The sequence below is a fragment of the Idiotropiscis lumnitzeri genome, chromosome 2, assembly GCF_059441095.1.
Source record: "Idiotropiscis lumnitzeri isolate Australia: NSW breed Sydney's pygmy pipehorse chromosome 2, RoL_Ilum_1.0, whole genome shotgun sequence".
Lineage (NCBI taxonomy): Eukaryota > Metazoa > Chordata > Actinopteri > Syngnathiformes > Syngnathidae > Idiotropiscis > Idiotropiscis lumnitzeri.
The window spans coordinates 11,896,286-11,921,699 of NC_142392.1; the positions used below are offsets into that span (position 1 = coordinate 11,896,286).

General features: G+C 44.0%; 2 protein-coding genes across 2 annotated transcripts in view; both read left to right on the forward strand.

The window, feature by feature from the left end:
• LOC148341703 (uncharacterized) overlaps positions 1-25,414 on the forward strand; it is a 169,027-nt gene that overhangs the window by 27,330 nt on the left and 116,283 nt on the right. The window lies entirely within an intron of this gene.
• On the forward strand, positions 762-22,476 carry LOC148341705 (uncharacterized). The gene is made up of 2 exons (XM_088283480.1): positions 762-801; positions 21,131-22,476. Exons 1-2 carry the CDS (start codon positions 762-764, stop codon positions 22,474-22,476), a joined length of 1,386 nt encoding a protein of 461 aa, XP_088139606.1.

The window sequence follows — 25,414 nt, forward strand, 5'->3', positions numbered from 1 at the left end:
GCAACCACGCCGATCAGACCACAACCAAACACAACGACAACAACAGCGGGACAAAGACCAGGAACCTTCTCGAGGTGTCCCGCGAAGGGCTTCTTCATGGAGGAGCCCTGCGAATCCTGGCTACTACACTCAGACTCGCGTCGTGGGAGGCGCCCTTTCCCCTTATCGGAGCTGCATTGCCCGTCCTGCATCTCCGATCTCTTCTTCTTAGGGCGGGCGACATCGACTGTGCCGCCTGTCGACGGGGGTTCCACAGGAGCTGCTCCGGCCTGTCCCGATATTCAATGGACATACAAGGCTTCGTCTGCAGAATCTGTTTGGGCTCTCTCCGCCTGCACGGGTGGCACGGGCCAGTCGTAGCATCCCCACTTCATCTATAACTATCACCCCGTCATCTCTTGCCCCCAACTCTACGTCAGCCATTCCCCCCGCTACTCCCACACGCGAGTCTTGCGCTTCTGAGGATTATCCTCAGGCGCCTCGAGTGATTTAACAACAACAACAACGACAACAACATAACGTTCACTCCCCTGCTGCCTTCACAGCCTCCACAGAAAAGAGGAAAACACAGAACCCTTGAACTATTTACAAAGTCGTTACACTGCCCTCCCCTTTATCAAGAACCTCGTCCCGAGGGCGTCATTCAACAAAGTCACTGAGGTGACCCGGTGGTCTCCTCTGTCGCTGAGGCCGCCCCAAGCCATGTCCGCTCGGAACAGCCAGTGTAGCATCAGGCGATGAGTGCTCAACTGTAGCCGCCTATGGGGGTGGGAGTGGAGGTACAATCCGCCGTCTTGGAGGGTTGGGATTCAAAACCCACTGTGAGTGTGTCCGCGACCCAGACTGCTGCTGTGGAACGGCACCACCTCTATATAGGGCCAGTCTGTCTCTGTGGAGGGCTACCCGTCTGCCACCAGGTGGCAGCTGCACCCTATACACCACCTCTCCTATCCTCTCCAGCACGCCACACGGCCCCACCCAGTGCCTGTCCAATTTAGGACACCTGCCCTTTTTCCTTTTTGGGCTGGACACCCAAACCAGGTCTCCAGCCTTAAAGTCCGTCCCTCTGGCCTTCATGTCATAATTCCTTTTCTGCCTTACACCTGCCTTCTGTAAATGGTCGCGAGCAAAGACACGTGCTGACTCCAACCTTTCTTGAAGTCTCCTGGCATACTCTGGTCCTGGTGGCTCGGCTGGTGTATCAGGGGTCTGCCAAAAGCCATTTCCACCGGTGTCCGTAGCTCACGCCCCAGCATGAGCAGGGCAGGTGTACATGAAGTGGAATCCTGTACAGCGGACCTGTAGGCCCACAAAACCAGAGGGAGATGCCTGTCCCAATCTCGTTGGTGCTCCGCTATGAGAATTGCGAGTTGTTTTGCCAAGGTCCTATTAAAGCGCTCAATGAGCCCATCACTTTGAGGATGCAGAGGTGTTGTGCGCGTTTTCCTCGTGCCCAGTCGCTCACACATTGCAGTGAACACTCAAAGTTTCTCCCTTGGTCGCTGTGAATGACCACAGCTGCCCCAAACCTTGTAAACATGCCTTCAACCAGCGCGTCTGCAACAGTCTCTGCTTCTTGGTCGGGGATGGCATATGCTTCGGGCCATTTCGTAAAATAGTCCAGAGCAGCTAAGACATAACGGTTGCCTTTGTCAGTGTGTGGAAATGGGCCCATTATGTCCACGGCAATCCTCTCCATAGGAGCGCCCACTGCTAGCTGTTGGAGGTGGGCACGAGACCGGCCTGGTGGACCCTTGTGCGCGGTGCAGAGGTCACAACGGCGACAAAAGTCCTCAACATCTCGCCTTAGTTGGCTCCAATAGAAACTTTGCCGGAGTCTGCGAAGTGTTTTCGACACACCAAAGTGTCCTGCCCCTGCAGGCCCATGAGAAGCTTTCAACACAGCCTCTCTCAGAGCCCTGGGGACGACCACCTGCCATCTATCCACCCCAGTAGCAGGCTCCTTCCAAGCTCTCTGGAGCACCCCATCCTTGACCTGAAGAGTCCCAATCTTTGAATACAGTCCTTTAGTGGCAGGCGAGTGTCCAGCGACCTCCTCCCACTTAGGGTTTCGACCCGACTCAACCCACTGCAATACAGGTCGGAGGTCAACATCCTGTTGCTGCTGCTTCCTCTATTCAGGTGCCCCCACAACCTTGACCTCCTACATACGGGGTCGACATGATCATGTGCGGGACTTTGCTCATCACCACAAAGTTCCTTCTCTCGGGTCTCTCTCTTCTCGCAGAAGCGGCAGCCAGAAAGAGCACAAGGGCGTCGAGACATAGCGTCAGCGTTGGCATAGTGATTTCCAGCCCTGTGCTCAACTTGGAAGACATATGGGGCCAGTTCTTCAAGCCAGCGTGCAATCTGTCCTTCAGGCTCCTTAAAAGACAATAGCCACTGGAGTGCCGCATGGTCAGTGTGTACAATTAGGGGAAACCCGACAGACAATATCGAAAATGGCTAATGGCTCTCACAATTGCCAGCAGTTCCCTTTGTGTGACACAATAACGCCGTTCAGCCTTATTCAAGGTTTTGCTGAAGTATGCCACTACTCTCTCCCCGTCTGCCCCCACTTCACTCAAAACCGCCCCAATTCTGACATTGCTGGCATCAGTGTCCAGGACAAACGGCAGGTTGGCATCTGGGGGGACGAGAATGGGTGCCTCCATCAGCACCTTCTTTAGCGTGCTGAAGGCCCGTCTGCACTCGGGAGTCCAGTCAAAATCAGTATCCTTCCGCTGCAGGTAGAAAAGCGGTGCAGCTAGACATGAGAAACCCCGCACGAATCGCCTGTAATAGGATGGCAGCCCAAGGAAGCTCTTCAGTTCACGCGGGTTGCTGGGAGTAGGCCAGTCCCTCACGGCTCGCACTTTCTCCTCCAAAGTGCTAATGCCTTCCCTTCCAACTTTGTGTCCCAGGAACTCAAGCTCTCTTCTCATGAAGCAGCACTTGTCAGTACAGAAAGCAGTCTTTGGCCTGATTTCCGAGCTGAGAGGCACCTGCCAATATCCACTGCGCAGGTCTAATGAGGAGAACCAGGACGATCCAGACACCAGATCCAGAGTCTCATCAATGCGGGGCAGTGGATAGGAGTCTTTCTTGGTCACGCTGTTTAAGGGTCTATAGTCCACACAGAACCTTTTCTTCACTGTCTTTTTTTTTTTTACCTTGACAACCCCTGAGGCCCAAGGGTTGTCAGATGGCTCAATGATACCAGCTTTCAGCATCTCCTCAATTGCGCTGTCCACTTCTGCCTGATGTGCAAGGGGAAGGCGGCGGGGGCGTGCTTTGATAGGTCGTGCATCCCCGTGTCAATTTTGTGCTGCACCAAGTCTGTTCGGCCCACCTCCTCTTCTGTCAGCGCAAAAATGTCCTTAAAGTCCCACAACAGTTGCCACAGCTCGTCCTGTTGCTTGGGTTCTAAACCATCACTGTTGCGCTTCCACACTTCGCGCACTGCCGTCAATCTGTCCACTCCACCTGTCATGGACCACGGGGCCGGGGGAGAGGAATGCTCATCAATGTGGGCATCTGATGTGGGTGGAGAAGTCATAGGAGCCAGCGGTTCATGGGTGGGATCAGACTCCTGCTGTGCAAAGGCTGCGCTCAACGTCGGAAGGAATGACTTTTCAGGCTGTGTAGGGCGCACCATTTCAACTGTGGGGCCTCCTGGAAAAGCCAACGTGTTCCTCCCCAGGTCAAGGACGCACTGGGCTGTTCGTAGAAAGTCCAGTCCTATGATGCAGGGGTCGCGTACCGCGGCAACCCACACCCGAAAGTTCATGCATAGTCCCCCCACTTGGATAGTCACCACCCCCCTTCCAAGCATAGGGGTGAGCTTTGTTCTTTTTATAGTTCAACTTCTAGTTTAGTTTTTCACCTTTTCACACGGCGTAATGAAGGCCAGTTGAGCAAGTGGAACAAGTGATTTTTATTGATGATTGTGGAAGGCAACGATTTCATAAGCACAGTTTCTTCTCACACCTTTTCCATTAAATACGATTAAAAACACAACTGAAAAGCATAATGTTAACAAATGTTGTTCCAGGCAAAGGCAATTAATTTTATTTACATGTTTGATGTAAACACCAAAACAAATCATCACTCAGACACATTGCTTCTTCTGGCACGGATCACATTGGCTTAATGTCAATAAAAAAGCTTAGCAAAATTAAATATATTATATTTCATCCAAAATCACATTTACATCTTACCACAAAGAGTCAGTTCCTTCAGTTTTTTGTTTTATTTTTTTCAAGCTTCAAGGATCGCTGCTATTCTCACCAGCACAATTGTGACTCTCAGCACCCTGTTTAGTGAAGAATTTTTTAGCACAAACGCTGCAACTGAATGGCTTGTCTCCATTGTGTGTTCTTGTGTGGCTTCGTAAATGCGACTTTTGAGAGAAACTCTTGGCACAAACTGAGCAGGAAAAAGGTTTTTCACCACTGTGTCTTCTTGTGTGGATTGTTAAATGCGACTTTCGAGAGAAACTCTTGCCACAAATTGAGCAGGAAAAAGGTTTTTCACCACTGTGTGTTCTTGTGTGCCTTGTTAAATGTGCCTTTTTAGAGAATCCTTTGCCACAAACTGAGCAGGAAAAGGGTTTTTCTCCACTGTGTGTTGTTGTGTGGATTGTTAAATGTGCCTTTTGAGAGAATCCTTTGCCACAAACTGAGCAGGAAAAGGGTTTTTCTCCACTGTGTGTTCTTGTGTGGATTGTTAAAAGCGACTTTCGAGAGAAACTCTTGCCACAAACTGAGCAGGAAAAGGGTTTTTCTCCACTGTGTGCACTTGTGTGGATTGTTAAAGGCGACTTTCGAGAGAAACTCTTGCCACAAACTGAGCAGGAAAAGGGTTTTTCTCCACTGTGTGTTGTTGTGTGGATTGTTAAATGTGCCTTTTGAGAGAATCCTTTGCCACAAACTGAGCAGGAAAAGGGTTTTTCTCCACTGTGTGTTCTTGTGTGGATTGTTAAAAGCGACTTTTGAGAGAAACTCTTGCCACAAACTGAGCAGGAAAAGGGTTTTTCTCCACTGTGTGTTCTTGTGTGGATTGTTAAATGAGACTTTTGAGAGAATCCTTTGCCACAAACTGAGCAGGAAAAAGGTTTTTCTCCACTGTGTGTTCTTGTGTGACTTGTTAACGTTGCGTTTTGAGAGAAGATTTTTCCACAAACTGAGCAAGAAAAAGGTTTTTCTCCACTGTGTGTTCTTGCGTGCCTTTTTAAACTTGACTTTCGAGAGAAACTCTTGCCACAAACTGAGCAGGAAAAGGGTTTTTCTCCACTGTGTGTTCTTGTGTGCGGTTTTAAAGACAACTTTGAAGTTAATGAGTCAGTGTGACATGCCCTTTCACCTTTGGCTTGCCCATCATCGTCATCATCATCATCAGGAGAGCATGATAATGTGTCCTCATTTTGTGCTTGTGATGGCACCCAGTGGTCTTCGTCACCTTCTGTTGTCACGTGATGACTTGAGTTGCTGCTTGTAGGCTCCGCCCCTCTGTTGTCCTCACGCTCACCCTTGTTTTCATCTTCAGTCTTTATAGGGAAAAAGTTCAGTGGTGACTTGTTGATCTCCTCCTCCTCCTTTTTGATGTGAGTCAAGTCTGGCTCTTCTTTCACAGAACGGAGATCGTTTTCACAGACGTCTGCAGGACACAAAAAGACAAACACACATTTGGTTTGGTCAAGTCAAACCTCATGCGACGACTTTGTCTTATATTGTTTCTACCGTGCTACCTTGACTTGTGCCTGCCGCACACGGAGCAATGCGTGCGACCCCAACTTGGACCGGACCATGGGGGCATTTCACAAAATTACGTCCTACGATGTAAACCTCCTTTTAGCAGCACAACAGTGATAAACGAGCATTTAAAAAGGAAGCACATTGCGGCTGATGCCCGATTTAATTCCTGACATGGTCACAGACGTTTCTGGAAGCGAACTGAAGTTAGCACACACAGGCTATTGTGTGCGTCTGATGGAACACCTGTTGTGGGACCCGAACATAATGATGCAGACCACTGGGGGCCATCGCAACATTATGTCATTGATAAAATAGGAATCCTTCAAGTGAAATATGTTTACAAGTATTTCATTTTGCATTTCGAGATAGAACTAAATGTTCCTGGGCTTGTTGGTAGAAAAGGGGGTTGTGACGTGTTCCCTTTTTAAGACCATTGTAAGCCAGTACAAAGTTCATAAATAAGACCAATACGTACTTGATTTTTTTAAAAAACTTAACCCTTTGTGTTTTATCCACTAAAATTTATCAATCGCCATTGATATTTTTGCCGTAGTGTGCAGAGTTTTTAGAGTCAGTTTGAATCATTCCAGAAGGAATTGCTTGAACAAGATATGTCAGAGAAGTTATTGTAAAAAAACGAGACAAGCCTGCACAAATGAATCACCCAGCCAAGATTGAGGAGGAGCAGTCCGGCAAAGAGAAAAGCGTTCCCGCTCCTGTGCGGCGTTTTATTGAAGCACAGCAAAGCAATTTGTATATGCAAACTCATAAAGAATGGAAAAACATGAACACTTCGACTTCATCACACCCGTCCACACTCTTCCTGTTGTTCGAACGGTTTCAGCTTACAAGACATGTTTGGGTCACACTTTTGTTAAATGCGAGCTAAACGGTTTCCTGTCAAACACGGTTCAAGACGTGCATCTGTTTTTGTGGCTTCCTGCTAAACTGCCAGCATAGACACAACTCTGTTACCACTGAACTCACGTTTTCCTGTTTAAGAGGTCCATGTTTTTGTGACCTTCTATTAACCCGTAAGCACAATAATAATATAAAAACTTTTGCAGATATAGCAAAAACAAATTGGAGAAGCTGTCAGTCAGACCCCGGGTCCACAACCCCTCTGGCAGAGACGCAAACAGAGCTTTCGCTTCAGAGTGACCCATTCACTGTCTACCATACTGTCAAGAAATTCGGAAACTGTTCCGTAACAGAAGAATTCGGAATGGGTGCTGAAACACCACACCCTGCTAGTGACGGAGTTTCTACATCTGAAATTAACTCTGCCAAAAGTCTTCACCAATGGGCCGAAATCTTTAGTATGATGATGCGCACCGATAGTTAATGTGATTTGTGGCTCAGCAAATAGAGACAATTCATACCGTTTCCTCTGCTCTGGGGCAAGGCACATATGCGAGGCAGCACCGGTAGACATCACAAATACATAATCCTAATGCAAGATGCACTTCTGACCCTCGAAATTGGGTGAATGTATCCTGACAAACCAAATAATCAGAACTCAGTGTTCAATGCAAAGGACCAATTGGTGTTTTGAATGGGTGGAGGCGGCTACACCGCGCAGACCAGAGCAGGAACAGGACGTACCAGCTGCGGGAAGATGGAGACCCTGGTCTCAGAGCTGCCCAGTCTACTGGAACGGAGGACAACATATGCTTCCCCCGGCGGAAGTGCACAGTCAAATTCAGTCCCACTCGAATTCCAGTGTTTGTTTCACAGGTGCGGGTTCGGTCCATGGCAGTGACTCGGCCAATCTCAAGAGTCCCACAAGCATGACAGTGTTGTTGCTCACTGGGATATGCAGAAGGAGCTTGCAAAACGTGGAATATCTTGTTCCACCATCAAAAACTGTTGTCCATCAATCGTCACCGGAATACCAAGACCAGCCGGTCGTTGAATGCTGAGGCTCCGCGGGCACCCCTATCGTGGAATGGGGTCCCAATCGGGTTGAGGCGTCAACTGTGCATTTGGAAGCCATAGAAGCGTTGTCGGAGGAGGGGGTAGCGATGGCGCCCCCGTGCTAGTGGACCTCTTTGTGACTGGCATGGCGCTGGACCACAGGATGGTACATTTCAGGAAGTGGCTCGGTTTGGACCGCTCATCACCCAGCTACCCAACAACCCACAGCAAGAGCACGTCCCACTCACAATCCATGTCTATAACCACCCCTACTTCTGTAACGTGACCTTGTTGACCGGCAGGTGCGGACAACAATCCTGCTGTGGCGCTGCGCCACCAGAACCTGGCCCAGGAGCAGCGGAAACGGAAAGAGCAGACGCAATGGGAGCTGCATGCGTCGGCTGCTGGATTAACTGCTTCCCCCGGTTGTCATGACCCGTGCCGGTCACGCCTGTTTTGTTGTTGTTTTCGTCACCTCCCTGCCATGTGCACTTTTGTTTATGTTTCTCAGCTGAGCAGGGGCGTCTCCTCCGACGACCGACTCCGCCCGCGTCATCACGAGCGGGAGACCAGCCCACCGGCGCCGCACCTGACATCCATCCACTGACTAATTACACACACTATTTAAGCCACCTACACTGACTGCCCGGCGTCGGATAATTTTCCTGCACTGCTCACGTTCATGACCCTGGTATCGATTGTTCTCATGTTCATGCATTTTTGCTCTTGCTATCTCTGTGTTCCACGTTTTGCCAGCTATTGCTCGGTCTCTTTTTGTTCCTCGTTTTCTCCAATTGGTTTTCCCTCTTGCCCTTTTGGCAAGCTATTTATGTTGATCGTTTTTCCTTTTCCTTGCCTGTGCAAGCGCTTTTCGTTCCGTCGTTTATCTCCTTCCTGGTGTGAGCTTTTCTCCGCCAGAGCTTTGTGTTTTCTCCTGATTTATCGACGGATGTAATGCTAAGATAGATATATTTGCCTTAATTGATGATTGGACTTCCACTATTGTGAATCAATAAACACTCTTTGTTAAACTGATTTTCCTGTGTCCGCGTTTGGAGAGTCCTGCCACCTTCTTCCCAGCGTTTCGCTGGCAAGACCCTGACAGAATTATCCGACCAGAACACGAGTAATCACAGGGTACGTATCTGAACAGCTCTCCACACAACGGTACGCCTCGATCCTTACTGTGTTCCATGCCCCAAAGTGCCCAATACGATACGTGGAAGCGCGCTTCTCTTCATTATTTCTATTTCCAGCTAATAATTTTCCCGCTAAAATTTACACCCTGGCCGGGGTCTGTGCTCAAACTGAGCTTATTCACAACTATGTTGTTGATAGCTATAATTTTACACTTCTTAGTTCTCATTTCTTTAACCACTAGACCTTTCTTTTCTTTACCTTCTGCACATTTCTCCCGCGCTAGTCCCCATTTACATAGTTCCTATCATTATTTTTTTTCATTTATTTATTTATTTTTTTATACATTTCCGTATGTTCTTTCACAGTGCGGTTACTTTGACATCTTTTAATGTCTTAATCAATCATTATAGAGCCCTCTTGTTAAAACTATAATTGAAACTAACACAGGGACATTTTCCACGACTAATCAGCCAGCAGACCCACGCACAAGCTCTCTTTAACGACCCCAAAAGCCCCGACCGCTTGGACACAGGCGCACAACACCCATTGTGAGTAAAAGCATCTCACCTGAAGTTCAGCCGGCCGGCTGTTGAACGCCTGTGCCCCAGTACCCTGAGACCCTCAATGGAGCAAGAATCCTATTTGTGACGCCAAAAATGTGGTATATTTTGTTGTTGATGTGTGGGTCTGGCTCAGCTTCCCTCCAGACAGGTCGCCGAGCATGGCAGAATTGGTGATGGAAAAAAATTCTCTGACACAGCCATTTTGGTTATTTTTGTCACGTGCTGATGTCAAAAGAAGTCTCCCCAAAATGCAAAAAGGGAAAGGTGTCCCCTCTCTCCGGCCTTCCCTTCTTATCGGGATTGGCCACACCTGACATGAATATTGAAGGATTGTATTATGATTGCTGGCATTATTTTAAACACTTACGGGACAGAAGGTCAATTATTTAATTGAGCAGCTTCATATTTATTGAATATGTTCAACATTGATTAAACAAAAAGCATTTATCAAATGAAAGTAGAAGTGCAGTGCATAGATGAGATTGACTGGGATTGTAGTCATGGTGTTTACTGATGCATTCATATGCTAAATTTATATGACTAAGTTTAAATGTAAGACCTCAAAATTGCACACATAGTATTTTCATGACCCACACTCTCATTCAGAACAAACAGATTCAGTCTGCTCAGGTCAAACTGATGACAAACCAGATAGCACTTCATGGACAAATACGACTAAACACATTCTCCACATAGGCCATAGAAGATACAAACATATCAAGTTGGGCAGGGGAGGACGTCACAGGGACGCGATCAAGAACACCAAAAACATAATCTGATCTGGGAAAAAATACACCACACAATCTGTACACTGACGAGATTACAGGGGAATGTGAGCAGGAGAGACCGAGAGACTGCCGCCTGCCTGAGAAGGTCAGCCTTGGACGTGGAAGGAGCAAGGATGACCGATTCAACCTACATGACCCTTGACATAGAAAACCTCCTATAAAATCTGAGGCTGGGCTGAGATCAGAGCGCCATTTTTCGATTGTACTCGTCTGAGTACAGTTTCTCGTCAGATTAAGAAAAAGCCGCCCAGATACGATTTCCTGAACTCCAGAAATCGAAGAAACTAAAATATCGCAACCCTAATCAGCTGTTGTTGAGTCTTTATTTGACCCTATTCTTCTTGAGTACAAAAACGAACAGGCATTGGAGTAATTTGGCTTTGAAGATTCATTTACTAAATGTTTCTCATTTTCTCGGTGGCTCAACTCCAACAGTGGACAAACTTTTTTTGTTTCACACCATTTAAAAACCGGAATATGTAAAATGTTAAATAATCAGTTCAAATTTTAAACTGGGAAAAAAACATGGAGTTCACCCCCCACTATTGTTTTTTTCTTTGGCATTTATTTTCTGCAATGATTTCATTTGGCATAAACAAATGTTCAGCCAACTGGCAAATAAAAGGCAACATTTAAAAATATAACGGCAATAACCTTGAACACATTTCCCCAAACAACTTAATGTTGGGATGCATATTTCTAACGATAGAAAGTCGTTCTTTACAAAGCAAATGAGAGTAAAACGTGTACAAACCTGCTTTGTGTGGCACAACACGAGGCTGGTTGCAAACTTCGCCCAGCAGTTGAAGATGTTGCTCGTTCTCTTCTTTTATTCCACAAAGTTCTTCTTTGCACTTGGATGTCGTTCTAGCACACATTTTCAAATGATAATTCCAAAAAATCCGCACTTGGTCTTTGCTTGGCGATAACTCGTGTGCTTCTCTTTGTTCGACGAGATGAAAGAAAGTCCCACTGAAAGGATTTCCTGTTCCTCACGAAAGCGGAAGATCAGGACACACCCCGCTGTGATTTGATTGGCTGCTGGCTTTGTGGAGCACTGTCACCAACTCACCGACAGATGTCACCATTTGCGATGCAAATCATCGTTATCTTCTAAACATAGAGAAAAACCCAAGATGCACATGAAGAAACATTTTAGTTCCCAAATATGAACTTGAGAGATGTATTGAATTTTACTTTTGTTGCTGGTTTTGTTTTCACATCTGACACCATGTTGTTGGTTGGATAGTATTCCAAATGTATTTCCCTATTATTAACAGTTGACATGATAAAGTGATACTTTATGTCAAGATATTTGCACCTTTGCCTTTTTACAGGGTTTTTCGACAGGTTGCGATGTGATTGCGAATTTCAAATTAAAATATGTCACTGTTTTATTTATTTGTTATTTCGGTATTTATTTAAGGACTGTAATATTTCATTATTCGTTTCAGTATTCATTAAACTACAATAATTCACTATTAATTTCAAGATTCATTGATCTGTTTTAGGAATAATTTAGTATTCAATGTTTAATAGTTACAGTATTTACTTTTTAAATTTTTGTTTCACCATTTTGTTCAATCTTAATCTTATGGAAAATTATTTTGCAAGCACCAACACAAGGTTTTTAAAGATAACGATAAAGATGTCCTTTAATAGTCACACAATGGGGAAATTTGCAGTGTTACAGCAGCAAAGATATAGATCACACCGAGGCGGCGGTGCAATGTGGCCGTTAATGTATAACATTAGCAGCAGACATTCAGAAAAAGCAAACCTATGCGAATATACACAGTATATACGTAAACACACAAATCCCCATGTGTATATACACACTTACATCCCACAACATTTACAAGTGTAAGGAAACACTCCGAATGTCTGTCTATATGGTACAGAGGGAAAATTAATAAAATGCTGCAATGATAAAAAATACTGCTGTCATAACCCGTGTCGGTCATGTCAGTGTTTTTGTTATTATTTTCTTCACCTTCCTGCCATGTGCTCATTCTGTTTATTTAGTCAGCTGAGTGGGACGTTCCCTCCAGCACTCGTTCCCCACCAGCCACGCACCTGTTCCCCGTTACCCTCACACACCTGATGCCCATCTGCTCCCCTAATTACTGGACTATTTGAACACCTCACTCCAACAACTCATTGTGAGTGCATTGCTCCGTTACGGACTGTCACGACCGCTCTCTGATCTCGTTCATGGTCTTGTCCTCGCCCCCGCTCTCGCCCCCGCTCTCGCCCCCGCTCTCGCCCCCGCTCTCGCCCCCGCTCTCGCCCCCGCTCTCGCCCCCTAGCATTTGTCCCTGTCCTTGCTCCTCACTCTTGTGATCCAGTTTGCCACGTTAAGTTCGTCTTTCTTATTTTGCACCCTGCCCCGTTGTCTGTCATTATTTTGGTCCCCTAATAAATTGCTTAAGTTACACCTTCTCCAGCTTCCTCGCATTCTGGGTCCACCTCCTCCTCGCCGACCGGCGACCCTGACAACTGCAATGATAAGACGACTGCAATAAATGAAGGATTGTATTATGATTGCTGGCATTATTTTAAACACTTACGGGACAGAAGGTCAATTATTTAATTTAGCAGGTTCATATTTACGGAATATGTTAAACATTGATGAAACAAAAAGCATTTATCAGATGAAAGTAGAAGCACGGGTCACAAGAATAACTGGGATTGTAGTCCTGTTTTCTGATTTATTATATTTTTCTCATATGCTAAATTTATAGTACTTAGTTTAAATATGTGAACTTTATTGAAATTTTGGGTAGTGAGAACAAATTTGCACACATAGCATTTCCATGACTTGCATTCACATTCACAGCACTTCATGGTCAAATACGACGAAGCACATTCTCCACATTGGCTGTAGAGATGCAAACATACCAAATTGGGCACTGGAGGACTCACGCAGACGCTATAAAAAAACACATTCTGAAAGACGGAACAATTGGAGATCAGAGCACATGCACATACGCATGCATATACACAGACACACCCTTACACCTGCACATACACATGCACATACACGTATACCTGCATATACATGTGCCCATACACACGTACACATGCACACCGACAAGATTCCAGAACAATGCCAGCTGGAGAGACGGAGAGACTGCCCGCCGGAGAAGGCCAGCCTTGACGTGCCAGTCTTGGGGACCAGACAGGAATCAACTATCCAGACGATGACTAACCAGGGGAGGACCTTGCCTTGGACGTGGACCCGTGCCGTGGGAGGGAGCGAGGACGACCGATTCAACCGATTCAACCTACATTACTCGAACATAAAAAACTCCTATAAAAACTGAAGCTGGGCTGAAAGATGGTGCACATTTTTTGACTGTGCTCGCCCGAGTGCAGTTTCTCGTGAGATTAAGAAAAAGCCACCCAGATATCTGTCTTTGTACTATTTCCTGAACTCCAGAAATGGAAGAAACTAAATATCGGAACTCTAATCAGTTGTTGAGTCTTTATTTGACCCTTTTCTTCTTGAGTACAAAAACCGAACACGCATTGGCGTAAGTTTGGCTTTTAAAAGTTGATTTACTAAATACTTCTCATTTCCACGGTGACTCAACTCCAACAATACTAAAGCTGTTGCTTTATGTTATTCATATAGAATTTTTGTTTAAAATCCCCCTGGCTCTTCTTTTTGTCTTTTCTATATTATGTACGTATTAATAACTGTTAATGTTAATAAAGTTTTTGGCAAAAAACGTATTAGTAAATATTTATCATGTCACTGATGGTGTAGTGGTACACTCGCCTGAGTTGTGTGCAGGCAACGTGGGTTCAGTTCCCACTCAGTGACGGTGTCTATGTCTGCCCTGTGACTGGCTGGCGACCAGTTCAGGGTGTAGTACGCCTTTCGCCGGTAGTCAGCTGGGATAGGCTCCAGCACTCTCCCGCGACCCTGTTCAGGATAAGCCGTGAGGATAATGACATGACATGACAAATATTTGTCATCTCATCAATATTTGCACAACAGAGTACTGAGCTTCGAGATCCTCACGATAATAGTTCTCGAAATTAAATTTCTTATCAATGTAGGTTAGTTAAGGGATATTTTATTGACAATCTAATCTCAATATACAAAGACAGAAAAAAATGGTGGTGGGGGGGCGCGAATCTTTTTCTTCTTGGTAGGGGCGGGCGTGAAATAATTGAGAGGCACTGCGAGTATATGCAGACATTATATCCATACAATCTTGCAGCCCGATTGAACAGCAGCATTGTTGCTTCGTTCGGTAGGAGAAACGTAACCTTCCCACTGCTGTTCCAGCAGCGGCTTCTCCGGGCATAGGGGGAAGTGACGTCGGAGCTGACTCGCTTTTGTGGCGTTATTTTAATTATTTTGTTACATTTTTTTATCAACCGAATTAAAATCTTACATAGAATATATATTAAAAGAGAACAGCCAGGTGTAAAAACAAACACAGAGGCAAAGAAATATATTTGAAAAATACGTGCTTAAAGCATGACGTCATTAGCAAGCGCGCAGCTTCCGAAGGACCTTGACCACATCCACCGACCCGTCCACACCGGAACAAAAACACCCACCGCTAAATTCTTCTGATTTAGTGTGGAACTGACTGTAAATTTCTCAAAGGATGTCCAGTGCTACTCTAAAGGACTACGACATAATTCATTAAGTCTTTGTGTCCCGATAACCTCATTTTCGCGCGTTGATGCTTTTCGGCGTAGTTAGCTTACCTTGTTAGCTAGCTAGCCGCTAACGAAAAGAGGCACATGACTCATCGCCAAGCAGAGATCAAGTGCGGATTTTTTGGAATTATCATTTGAAAATGTGTGAAAGAACGACACCCAAGTACAAAGAGGAACTTTGTGGAATAAAAGAAGAGAACGAACAACATCTTCAACTGCTGGACGAAGTTTGCAACCAGCCTCGTGTTGTGCCACACAAAGCAGGTTTGTACACGTTTTACTCTCATTTGCTTTGTCAAGAACGACTTTCTATCGTTAAAAATATGCATCACAACATTAAGTTGTTTGGGGAAATGCGTCCAAGGTTATTGCCGCTTTATTTTTAAATATTGCCGTTTACTTGCAGGTCTGCTGAACATTTGTTTTTGCCAAATGAAATCAGTGCAGAAAATATATGCCAAAGAATAACCAATAGTGGGGGGTGGACTCCATGTTTTTTTTTTTTTAATAAAATTTCAACTGATTATTTAACATTTTACATTTTCTGGTATTTATATCTTGTTCAAGCAATTCCTTCCGGAAGGAATTCTGCTTGACTCTAAAAAATGTGCACACTGCGGCGAAAACATCAATGGCGGTTGATCAATTTTAGTGGATAAAACACAAAATATTAAGTTTTTAAAAAATATCAAGCACGTAATGGGCTTATTTATTTATTAACTTTGTACTGCCTTCGTCGGGTGAGAGTCAATGAACCTCCGGTGGATCTGCACTGTTTTGTGCACATGTGCGTAGTTTCACCCCATCCAAACATTTAAAATACATTTAATGCATCCATCCAGGGTTGCACGGATCTCATCAGTGAACAAGCGCATGCTGCAAGGAATGCATCTGCATCTTTGGCTTACTATGGGCTGAAAAAGGGAGAACGTCACAACCCCCTTTTCTACCAACAAGGCCAGGAACATTTATTTCCCGGTCATAAAGTTCCTGTGGCCCAGGTGGTTTGCATCTCCCCCGCAACTCATAGTTCTTGGTAATTTATGCAAATGACAATGTTGTGTTACTTTGTTACTCATTACTGACACCCTATGGCTGTTAAGCATCGTTGCAGTTCTAAAATAATTCAGTGAACTCTTCAAATATTATGGTGGATCTTAGTCGAATTTGAATACATATTGGATAACTTTAAAATATACAGTCATTATTCAAATATGTCAACATGAAAGTCACAGTGAAAGTGTTGTTGCTTAATGCTTATGTGTAGGGATTTTGACTCTTCAAACATAATGTTGTTTTCAAATTAATTTAAAAACAGAAATTTTATAAAAAATAAAAAGGGGAATGTTGGAATGTACTTGCAGGCTAAATGTCATTTTGGGCAAAAAAAACCCCCAAACGTAAATCATGCAATAAATAGCGACTCTGATGCCAGGGCCCCTTTAATTCTTTTAGGCATCCAGATTATAATGGAAGCAAAAAAATACCCACGATGAAACTATCTCGAAATGCAAGAAGAAATACTTGTAAACATATTTCACTTGAAGGATTTCTATTCTATCAATGACATTATGTTGCGATGGCCCCCAGTGGCCCCCATTAATAAGTTAGGGTCCCACAACAGGTGTTCCATCAGACGCACACAATAGCCTGTGTGTGCTAACTTCAGCTCGCTTCCAGAAACGTCTGTGACTATGTCAGGAATGAAATCGGGCATCAGCCGCAACGTGCTTCCTTTTTAAATGCTCGTTTATCACTGTTGTGCTGCTAAAAGGAGGTTTACATCGTAGGACGTAATTTTGTGAAATGCCCCCATGGTCCGGTCCAAATCGGGGTCGCACGCATTGATTCGTGTGCGGCAGGCACAAGTCAAGGTAGCACGGTAGGAACTATATAAGACAAAGTCGCCGCCTGAGCTTTGACTTGACCAAACCAAATTTGTCTTTTTGTGTCCTGCAGACGTCAGACAAAATGATCTCTGTTCTGTGAAAGAGGAGCCAGACTTGACTCACATCAAAAAGGAGGAGGAGGAAGAGGAGATCAACAAGTCACCACTGAACGTTGTCCCTATAAAGACTGAAGATGAAAACAAGGATGAGAGTGAGGACAACAGAGGGGCGGAGCCTCCAAGCAGCAGCTCAAGTCATCACGTGACAACAGAAGGTGATGAAGACCACTGGGGGCCATCACAAGTACATAATGAGGACACATTATCAGGCGCTCGTGACGATGATGATGATAATGAGCAAACTAAAGGTGAAAGGGCATGTCACACTGACTCATTATCTTCAAAGTTGTCTTTAAAACTGCACAAAAAAACACACAGTGGAGAAAAAACATTTTCCTGCTCAGTTTGTGGCAAGAGTTTCTCTCAAAAGTCAAGTTTAAAAACGCACACAAGAAAGCACACTGGAGAAAAACCTTTTTCCTGCTCAGTTTGTGGTAAAAGCTTCTCTCAAAACTCAACGTTAACAAGCCACACAAGAACACACAATGGAGAAAAACCTTTTTCCTGCTCAGTTTGTGGTAAAAGCTTCTCCCAAAATTCTCATTTAACAAGGCACGCAAGAACACACAGTGGAGAAAAACCTTTTTCCTGCTCGGTTTGCGGTAAATCTTTCTCTGTAAAGTCAAATTTACGAATCCACACAAGAACGCACAGTGGAGACAAGACATTCAGTTGCAGCGTTTGTGCTAAAAAATTCGCCACTAAACAGAGTGCTCAGAAACACGATTGTGCTGGTGAGAATTGCAGCGATCTGAAGCTTAAAAAAAGGACAAAAAAACTGAAGGAACCGACTCTTTGTGGTTTTGTGATTTTGAATAAAATATAATAAATTGAAATTTGCAAAGCTTTTTTATTGACACGAAGCCAATGTGATCATTGCCAGAAGAACCATTGTGTCTGAGTGATGATGATTTTTTTTGTTTTTATACTACACCCTGAACTGGTCACCAGCCAGTCACAGGGCAGACATAGACACCGTCACTGAGTGGGAACTGAACCCACACTGCCTGCACACAACTTGGGCAAGTGTACCACTACACTATCAGTGGCTTTATATCAAACATAAATAAAATTAATTGCCTTTGCTTGGAAGAACATTTGTTAACGTTATGCTTTTCAGTTGTCTTTTTAATCGTACCTAATGGAAAAGGTGTGAGAAGAAACGGTGCTTATGAAATCGGTGCCTTCCACCATCATCAATAAAATCACTTGTTCCACTTGCTCAACTGGCCTTCATTACGCTGTAAAAAACTGAACTAGAAGTTGAACTTTAAATAGAAAATGAAAGATAAATGCAAGTAGTCTCAGTTTCTCTCAAAGATTTTGGAATGTCAAGAGTGTAGCTACACCGGTCCAGCGAAAAGGCCACGATTCAGACTGATGTCCAGATTTTCTTTTTTTATTTCTCTTCCTTTGATGGCGTTAGGAAATCACGTGACAGTGAAAACTACAAATACATACACGCCGAATGAGTCCTTGAGGCTAATGCAAACAATGTACATTAATAAACAAAGTAAAAATGAAGAAAGGCACAAATATCGTGTGCGCCTCCTGAACACAGTGTATTTATCGCTCTGCTGATGCACGGTTTGTTCCTGCTTTCGTAAATCTTCCCGCTTCTTTTTTTTCGTCACCACGGAGGAGAGGATCCGCATTACGCAGTTCGTTGCTGCGCGTCTGAATTGCAAAAGTGAATCACCGTAATTTAATGAATACTGAAACGAATAATTAAATATTTAAGTACCTAAATAAATACCGAAATATTTTTTAACACTCTAACATTTACATAATAAAACAGCGACATATTTCAATTTAAAATTCACAACCACATACTGAGTTAATTAAATTCATAATAAATATAGAAACATTTAATAAATATTGAACGAATTTTGAAAGATAAAAAATAATGAATGAAATTTTAAGTATTAATTATTGCAATAAATAAATAAAATAATTGCACTCATATTTAAATGAACAAATATGTTGACAAATATTCAAGATTTAAATAAAAATAATTAAAAAATATTGAAATAATTTTTATGTATTAAAGAAAATGAATAAATATTGTAGTATTACATAAGCAAGCTTAAATAATTCCATGAAAATCGAATTAAATACTGATAGAGGTAAAGAATAGTAAAAGAAAAAAATACTTAAATAGTGATGTGCAAATAAATGAAAAACAACAGACAAATCCCGAATGAAAAATACAATTTATCAACATTTGACAAACGACAATGTGAAATGTTGATCTGAGAGATTTATTTCTTGCATATTCATATTCTTAAAGAACCTTAATTATTTTTTTCTTTTACTTTTTTAGTTACTTAAGAGCTCAATCCACGTGAAATATCCCCTTGGGAGATAAAAAAAAAATATCTCATGCAAAAAAATAAAGAGCGACTAATTGTTTTTGAGGACAATCAAGGCACCATAGCACTGGCGAAAAAGCCTGTAAAAGGCAAAGGTGCAAATATGTTGACATTAAGAAAAACTTTATCACGTCAGCTCCAGCACCCTCCCGCGACCCAGTACAGGATAAGCGGTGTGGATAATGACATGGCATGACATTTGGAATACTGTCCAACCGACAACATGGTGGCAGATGTTTCAACAAAACCAGAAACAAAAGTTAAGTTTAATTCATCTGTCAAGTTCATGTTTGGGAACTAAAATGTTTGTTCATTTGCATACGGTTTAAATCTTAAGTTTTTCCGATGTTTAGAAGAATATGACAATGATTTGCATCGCAAATGGTGACATCTGTCGGTGAGTTGATGACAGTGCCCCACACGGCCAGCAGCCAATCATATCACAGCGGGGTGTGTCCTGTTCTTCCGCTTTCGTGCCGAACAGACTGCCGTTTTCAAGCAGGGGATCCATTCAGCGCTACTTTAAAAAACGACGCGATCTTTCATTCGTCTCCTCTAACAAATAGAAGCACAGAGATCAAGTGCGGATTTGTTGAGATTGTCAGGGGAGGGATTTCACTGGTCACCACACCATAGAGTCATGGTTTCAAATCAAAACCATAAATATCTCTGAACATCTTACAAGCAAACAATGAAACAAAGAAATAAAATTATCACAAAACATGCATCTCTCATGCCATTCATATCCTCATAAGAAATAAAAACAACACAAGAACAGTACTGATGCATTCTGGGAGCCTCAGCCAATCAGATGGCTGGTTAGAGAAATGTGAGTCGTGTGCTTTGGGTAGTGTGTTTTTATTTATATTTTTGCAGTCTGTAGTCTAAACCTGTGATGTATCTTGCTTGCAATAACATGAATGATAAGACAGACTACAACATCGTGGACAGCTGCCCTTTTGTCCCGCTTTCTCCTGCAGCATCAGCCAAAGAACGTATTCACATCATGTTTATGTCACAGTCAATTTGAAGCATAGATGTCTCAGACTTTGGCCAGCAGTGTGTGCTAAAATGCCCTCTGAAACACCTCAAGGGGAACAAGCCCATGGTCGAGAGAGTTTCTCAGTCCATATAATTGGCGTGTCACATTACAAGGCGTCTCGTTTGTTTTGGGGAAGATTTAAGACTTTGAAGTGTGCCTTATGGTCGTGAAAATACGATACCCACGATGAAACTATCTCTATGCAAAAAGAAATACTTGTAAACATATTTCACTTGAAGGATTTCTATTCTATCAATGACATTATGTTGCGATGGCCCCCAGTGGCCCCCATTAATAAGTTAGGGTCCCACAACAGGTGTTCCATCAGACGCACACAATAGCCTGTGTGTGCTAACTTCAGCTTGCTTCCAGAAACGTCTGTGACTATGTCAGGAATGAAATCGGCATCAGCCGCAACATGCTTCCTTTTCAGATGCTCGTTTATCACAGCTGTGCTGGTAGAAAAGGGAGGTTTACATCGTAGGACGTAATTTTGTGAAATACCCCCATGGTCCGGTCCAAATCGGGGTCGCACGCATTGCTCCATATGCGGTAGGCACAAGTCAAGGTAGCACGGTAGAAACAATATAAGACAAAGTCGCCGCATGAGCTTTGACTTGACCAAACAAAATGTGTGTTTGTCTTTGTGTCCTTCAGACGTCAGTGAAAACGATCTCCGTTCTGTGAAAGAGGAGCCAGACTTGACTCACATCAAAAAGGAGGAGGAGGAGGAGGAGATCAACAAGTCACCAGTGAACGTTCTCCCTATAAAGACTGAAGATGAAAACAAGGATGTGAGTGAGGACAACAGAGGGGCGGAGCCTCCAAGCAGCAGTTCAAGTCATCATGTGACAACAGAAGGTGATGAAGACCACTGGGGGCCATCACAAGCACATAATGAGGACACATTATCGGACGCTCATGACGATGATGATGATGATGGGCAAGCCGAGGGTGAAAGGGCATGTCACACTGACTCATTAACTTCAAAGTTGTCTTTAAAACCGCACACAAGAACACACAGTGGAGAAAAACCTTTTTTCTGCTCAGTTTGTGGCAAAAGCTTCTCTGGAAAGTTTAATTTAATAAAACACACAACAACACATAGTGGAGAAAAACCCTTTTCCTGCTCAGTTTGTGGCAAAGAATTCTCTCAAAAGGTACATTTAACAAGTCACACAAGAACACACAGTGGAGAAAAACCTTTTTTCTGCTCAGTTTGTGGAAAGAGTTTCTCTCGTAAGTCGCATTTGACAAGCCACACAAGAACACACACTGGTGAAAAACCCTTTTCCTGCTCAGTTTGCGGCAGAAGCTTCTCTCAAAATGCAACGTTAACAAAACACACAAGAACGCACACTGGAGAAAAACCCTTTTCGTGCTCTGTTTGTGGTAAAAGCTTCTCCCAAAATTCTCATTTAACAAGGCACGCAAGAACACACAGTGGAGAAAACCCGTTTTTCTGCTCAGTTTGGAGGAAAAGTTTCTCTCAAAAGTCACGATTAACAGAACACACAAGAATACACGCTGCAAAAAAAACCTTTTCCTGCTCAGTTTGTGGAAAGAGTTTCTATCGTAAGTCGCATTTAACAAGCCACATAAGAACACACAGTGGAGAAAAACCTTTTTTCTGCTCAGTTTGTAGGAAAAGTTTCTCTCAAAAGTCACGATTAACAGAACATACAAGAATACACTCTGCAGAAAAACCCTTTTCCTGCTCAGTTTGTGGAAAGAGTTTCTATCGTAAGTCGCATATAACAAGCCACACAAGAACACACAGTGGTGAAAAACCCTTTTCCTGCTCAGTTTGCGGCAAAAGCTTCTCTCAAAATGCAACGTTAACAAAACACACAAGAACGCACACTGGAGAAAAACCCTTTTCGTGCTCAGTTTGTGGTAAAAGCTTCTCCCAAAATTCTCATTTAACAAGGCACGCAAGAACACACAGCGGAGAAAACCCTTTTTTCTGCTCAATTTGGAGGAAAAGTTTCTCTCAAAAGTCACGATTAACAGAACACACAAGAATACACGCTGCAAAAAACCCTTTTCCTGCTCAGTTTGTGGAAAGAGTTTCGCATTTAACGAGCCACACAACAACACACACTGGAGACAAGCCATTCAGTTGCAGCGTTTGTGATAAAAAATTATTTTCTAAAAAGGGTGCTGAGAGACACAATTGTGCTGGTGAGAATTGCAGCGATCCTTGAAGCTTAAAAAAAAGACAACAAAAAACTGAAGGAACTGACTCTTTGTGGTAAGATGTAAATGTGATTTTGAATAAAATATTATAAATTTAATTTTGCAAAGCTCTTTTATTGACACTAAGCCAATGTGATCAGCGCCAGAAGAACCAACGTGTCTGAGTGATAATTAGTTTTTTTTGTTTTCATATCAAACATTATCAATGAAATTAATTACCTTTGCCTAGAACAGGGGTCTCAATCTCGCGGCATGATAGTTTGCGGCCCCCGCCTTATTATGAAAGTTTAATGTTCGTGCGGCCCGCGAATTTGATATGACTGGCACGTTACAGTGTTTTGTGCGGAGCTGAACGAACCTACTAATCACGGTGGAGTATATGGCTCTCGAGGGTGGGACATCGGCCGGGCTTGACGTAAGCAGAGAGTTACAGCAGCAAGTTCATTCGTGTGCTGGGATGAGACTGTGACTGGTGATGTTGAAGATGTGCGGACGGATTATAGCAGGTTATGGATTTAGAAATGGACTATGAAGTGAAACTGTATCACTCAAACAGATAGTTGTCAGGATATGATTATACGTCTATGCGGGGTCTAATGATCCGCTCGCAACGTAGTTAATTCTCTGTGGGTTAATGCTGCACTTTCATCAATGGGATCCTCATCAAAAGGATATGCCATGTTCGTAATAGTAGTGAAAAGTGATGAACAATATTTTTTTTTATTCAAGACGACGGAACTACGGCAAAATTGGCCGGCTGTTTGATTGAATAAGGAAATGATTTCTCGCCTGTGCCTGTGAAAGCTGGCGGAGACAGACTCGGTTTCATTCATGAAACTTGGTCCCGACCAGTTTAGTGTCAGAGAGTCCCAGGGGCAGTTATCTGTTATTATGAAATAGGTTGTAGTTATCCTTATCTCTCTCTGTAAAAGTAGTCAAAATAAATGACAACAACGGTCCGTAAGCAGTCGCCTTTTTGCGCTCGCCATCCCGGTCCTTACCATAGAAACACCATGGCCTTCATGGGGAGCGTATCTATGTTCCCCGCTTTGTATGGGACCGGGGAATATAGGACCCTTTTTCTAAATATAAGTCCGATGTTCCCCGCTTTTCCCCAAAAGGGTCCTATGTTCCCCGCTTTCCGCCAAAAGCCTTGAAATTGTGTTGTATTTCATAATTAATCCTTACCTCACAGCTAATCCTCATCTCCTCCTCCCACCCTCCCCCTCTGTCTCGCCACGAAATAATCAAAAATTCATGTTCAGAAGAAGATTGGGCTGCCAGGATGGCCGAGTGATCTAAGGCGCCGCGTTCAGGACCCAGACTCCCCAGGAGGCCTGGGTTCGAATCTCGAATTTCCCCATTGTGGGACTAATAAAGGGAATATTATTATTATTATTATTATATTATTAAAGAACTCTTAATACAGACATTTGACTCATTATTATTATTATTATTATTATTGATTACTGATTAATTTGATTAATTCCTTATTTATTTTCTTATTAATTCCTTATTTATTTTTAAATCTTATTTTGTGTTAAAAAATAAAAATAAAGACATTTGAGAAGATTAGATATTTTGAATTTTTTTCTTGCGGAAAACCTGATGCGGCCCAGCCTCACCCAGAGTCTGCCTCTAGTGGCCCCCAGGTAAATTTAGTTTGAGACCCCTGGCCTAGAACAACATTTGTTAACATTATGCTTTTCAGTTGTCTTTTTAATCGTAGTTAATGGAAAAGGTGTGAGAAGAAACTGTGCTTATGAAATCAGTGCCTTCCACAATCATCAATAAAATCACTTGTTCCACTTGCTCAAGTTGCCTTCATTATCCATCCATCCATCCATTATCCGCCGCTTATCCGGGTCGGGTTGCGGTGCAGCAGGGAAGCCCAGACTTCCCGCTCCCCAGCCACATCTTCCAGCTCTGCCGGAGGGATGCCCAGGCGTTCCCAGGCCAGCCGGGAGACGTAGTCTCTCCAGCGTGTCCTGGGTCGTCCTCTGGGCCTCCTGCCGGTGGGACATGCCCGGAACACCTCACCAGGAGGCATCCTAAACAGATGCCCGAGCCACCTCATCTGGCTCCTCTCTATGTGGAGGAACAGCGGCTCGACACTGAGTCCCTCCCGGATGGCCGAGCTTCTCACCCTATCTCTAAGGTAGAGCCCAGACACCCTGCGGAGGAAACTCGTTCCGGCCGCTTGTATCCGAGATCTTGTTTTTTCGGTCGCGACCCACAGCTCGTGACCATAGGTGAGGGTAGGAACGAAGATCGACCGGTTAATCGAGAGCTTCGCCTTTTGGCTCAGCTCCCTCTTCACCACGACAGACCGATACAGCGTCCGCATCACAGCGGAGGCTGCACCCATCCGCCTGTCGATCTCTCGCTCCATCCTCCCCTCACTCGTAAACAAGACCCCAAGATACTTAAACTCCTCCACTTGGGGCAGGATCTCCTCCCCAACCTGGAGAGGGCATTACACCCTTTTCCGACTGAGAACCATGGTCTCAGATTTAGAGGCGCTGATCTTCGTCCCAACCGCTTCACTCTCAGCTGCGAACCGCTCCAATGAAAGTCGGAGATCACGCCCTGACGAAGCCAACAGTACCACATATTCTGCAAAAAGCAGAGAGGAAATACTGCGGTCACCAAACCGAATCCCCTCATCGCCTCGACTGCGCCTAGAAATTCTGTCCATAAAAGTTATGAACCGAATCTGTGACATAGGGCAGCCTTGGCGGAGTCCAACCCTCACTGGAAACGAATCCGACTTACTGCCGGCAATGCGGACCAAACTCTGACATCGGTGGTACAGGGACCCAACTGCCCATATCAAGGGGCTCGGTACCCCGTACTCCCGAAGCACGCTCCACAGAACTCCCTGTGGGGCACGGTCGAACGCCTTCTCCAGGTCCACAAAACACATGTAGACTGGTTGGGAAAACT

Coding starts and splice junctions, on each gene's coding strand:
- LOC148341705 (XM_088283480.1), top strand. CDS start 762: ATGGGGGTGGGAGTGGAGGTACAATCCGCCGTCTTGGAGG. Junction 802..21,130: donor ACAATCCGCCGTCTTGGAGG/GTTGGGATTCAA, acceptor TGACAACAGAAG/GTGATGAAGACCACTGGGGG.